This window comes from Cryptomeria japonica, chromosome 9, assembly GCF_030272615.1.
Source record: "Cryptomeria japonica chromosome 9, Sugi_1.0, whole genome shotgun sequence".
Classification (NCBI taxonomy): domain Eukaryota; kingdom Viridiplantae; phylum Streptophyta; class Pinopsida; order Cupressales; family Cupressaceae; genus Cryptomeria; species Cryptomeria japonica.
The window spans coordinates 20,732,356-20,734,464 of record NC_081413.1 but is presented as its reverse complement, the minus strand read 5'-3'; the positions used below and the strand labels follow the sequence as shown (position 1 = coordinate 20,734,464).

The 2,109-nt window shown below is 41.2% G+C and overlaps 1 protein-coding gene across 1 annotated transcript; it reads left to right on the top strand.

The window, feature by feature from the left end:
- The first annotated feature begins 480 nt into the window (after positions 1-480).
- Positions 481-1,677, top strand: LOC131042608 (probable carboxylesterase 18). The gene has a single exon (XM_057975921.1). It carries the CDS (start codon positions 485-487, stop codon positions 1,532-1,534), a length of 1,050 nt encoding a protein of 349 aa, XP_057831904.1. The 5' UTR covers positions 481-484; the 3' UTR covers positions 1,535-1,677.
- The last annotated feature ends 432 nt before the right edge of the window (positions 1,678-2,109 follow it).

Here is a 2,109-nt window from a genome sequence, read left to right as displayed (position 1 = left end):
TCTAAGTAAATTGTGACTCTTAAGATAAAAAATATTGAGTAATATTAATGACCACTAAAACACACTTTGTTGAGAAATAAATCATTGTAGAAGAGAGCAGCTTACCAACAGCTAGAGTACAGACAATATAATTGAACTTCTGTCGTTCTTTTAAAAGAAAAATAAAGATTAATAGTACCTTTTCAATGTATAGGTAAAAAGTTCTATAAATAGACGAGACTGCACTCATTTTTAATTAAGCTATATAAAGGCGTTGCTAGAAATGGACATTACCTCATGGTCCCGCTATGCCACTGATCAGTGCAAACAAACTGTTAAGCAATGGGAGAAACAGTGTGGTTCTGATTTGAATAAAGAGTAAGTATTTGAATTCATGTAAATTTTTATGACTTCACCTACAGATTGGTCTGCAATTAAAAGGCGACTCTTTCTCATCAGGCGTTAAAACAGCCATTCGCTCTTGATTCAGAACGAAAAGTTTTCAATGGAAGGGAATGCGAAGAATGTGAGGCTTCTTACGAACAGGCAACTGGATCAAATTAGGAGCAGCTTTCCTCTCCGCGTACAGTGGCTCTGCTGGGCTTTAAAAGCAGGCACCTCTTTACTGCAGAGAAGCGACGGCACCATTAACAGGCGTCTGATGGCGTGGCTTCTATGGTGCCTCATGCCCTCTGTGCCCGCCAACGACAAGCCCAGACATGGAGTATATACCAAAGACGCCGTTATAGACCACGTTAACGGCGTTTGGGTCCGTCTGTTTGTTCCAGTACAAGAAAACGGCAATGAAAGAGAGGTGCTGCCAGTTGTGGTGTATTTTCATGGCGGCGGCTTCTCTATGTTGTCGGCCGCCCAACAGTTGTATGATGAGTTTTGCCGGCGGCTGGCAAAACGCCGGCGGGTGGTGGTGGTGTCGGTGGAGTACAGGCTGGCACCCGAGCACAAGTTCCCCGCAGCTTACGATGACTGCTTTGCGGCGCTGACGTGGCTTCAGAGCCACGCTGGGAGAGGTTTTCTGCCTCGTAATGCTGACGTGTCGCGGTGTTTTCTGATGGGAGACAGCGCGGGAGGAAACATTGTACACCACGTTGGATGCCGCGTGGCAGAGAAGATGGACGATTTGCGGCCCGTTAGGATTCTGGGGCACGTGCTGATTCAGCCCTTTTTTGGCGGCGAAGAAAGAACGCTTTCGGAGAAAAATCTAAAGGATGTGCCGCTAATTACTTTGGAGTATTGTGACTGGTTTTGGCGGGCATTTTTGCCAGCGGGAGCGAGCAGGGATCATTCTGCCGCTAATGTGATGGGTCCGAATTCTCCGGATATTTTAGCGGTGCATCTGCCGCCAAGTCTGGTGGTGATTGGCGGGATAGATATTCTTCGCGATCGACAGCTGCTATATATGGAGTATTTGAAGAAGATGAAGAAAGAGGCGGAGCTTCTCTTCTACGAAAGCGCGTTTCATGGCTTTTTTGCGATGCCATATCCTTTGTCTTCTCAGTTCCTCGATGACATCTCCAATTTTATGAATAGATTATAGGGCTATATTGAAGGTCTCATAATTCAATTGGAGAACATATTACTATGTTCCATTTGAATTTATGAATTTGTTTTTTTTATTGATTTGGATATGTAAGTTTTTATGTTTCTTTTATCAATAATAAAAAGAAAGATTGTTGGAAATTGTTGTCATTGAATAGAAAGTCAAAAGTTAATAATTGTTTCATTCATGTATCTATAAAGATCAAAATGTTTGTCAACTCTTTTTGAAGGTAACACTAAAATCAATAAACAAATAGCTGATAATCATAATGAAAATTTATTTAAAATAAAATATGAATAAATTTTTAGGAGTCAAATTTAACTAGTCGATAGGTTCTTTATGATGGGCTTTGCCCGCCAGAATTAAGAGTTCTCACGCAAGAAACACTTTCAGACCCGAACGCCAAAAACTTTGCTCATGATAGATTTATTAATTGTTGAAATGGCTATGCCCATCAAGTATTCGCATATTTATTATGCAAGTCCAGTATCTAGCTATGTACATAGAATTTTGAAGTTGCTCTTTCTAGTGTGTTGTCCTTGAAATGGTAAGATTTCTCTCTTTTCAGTTTA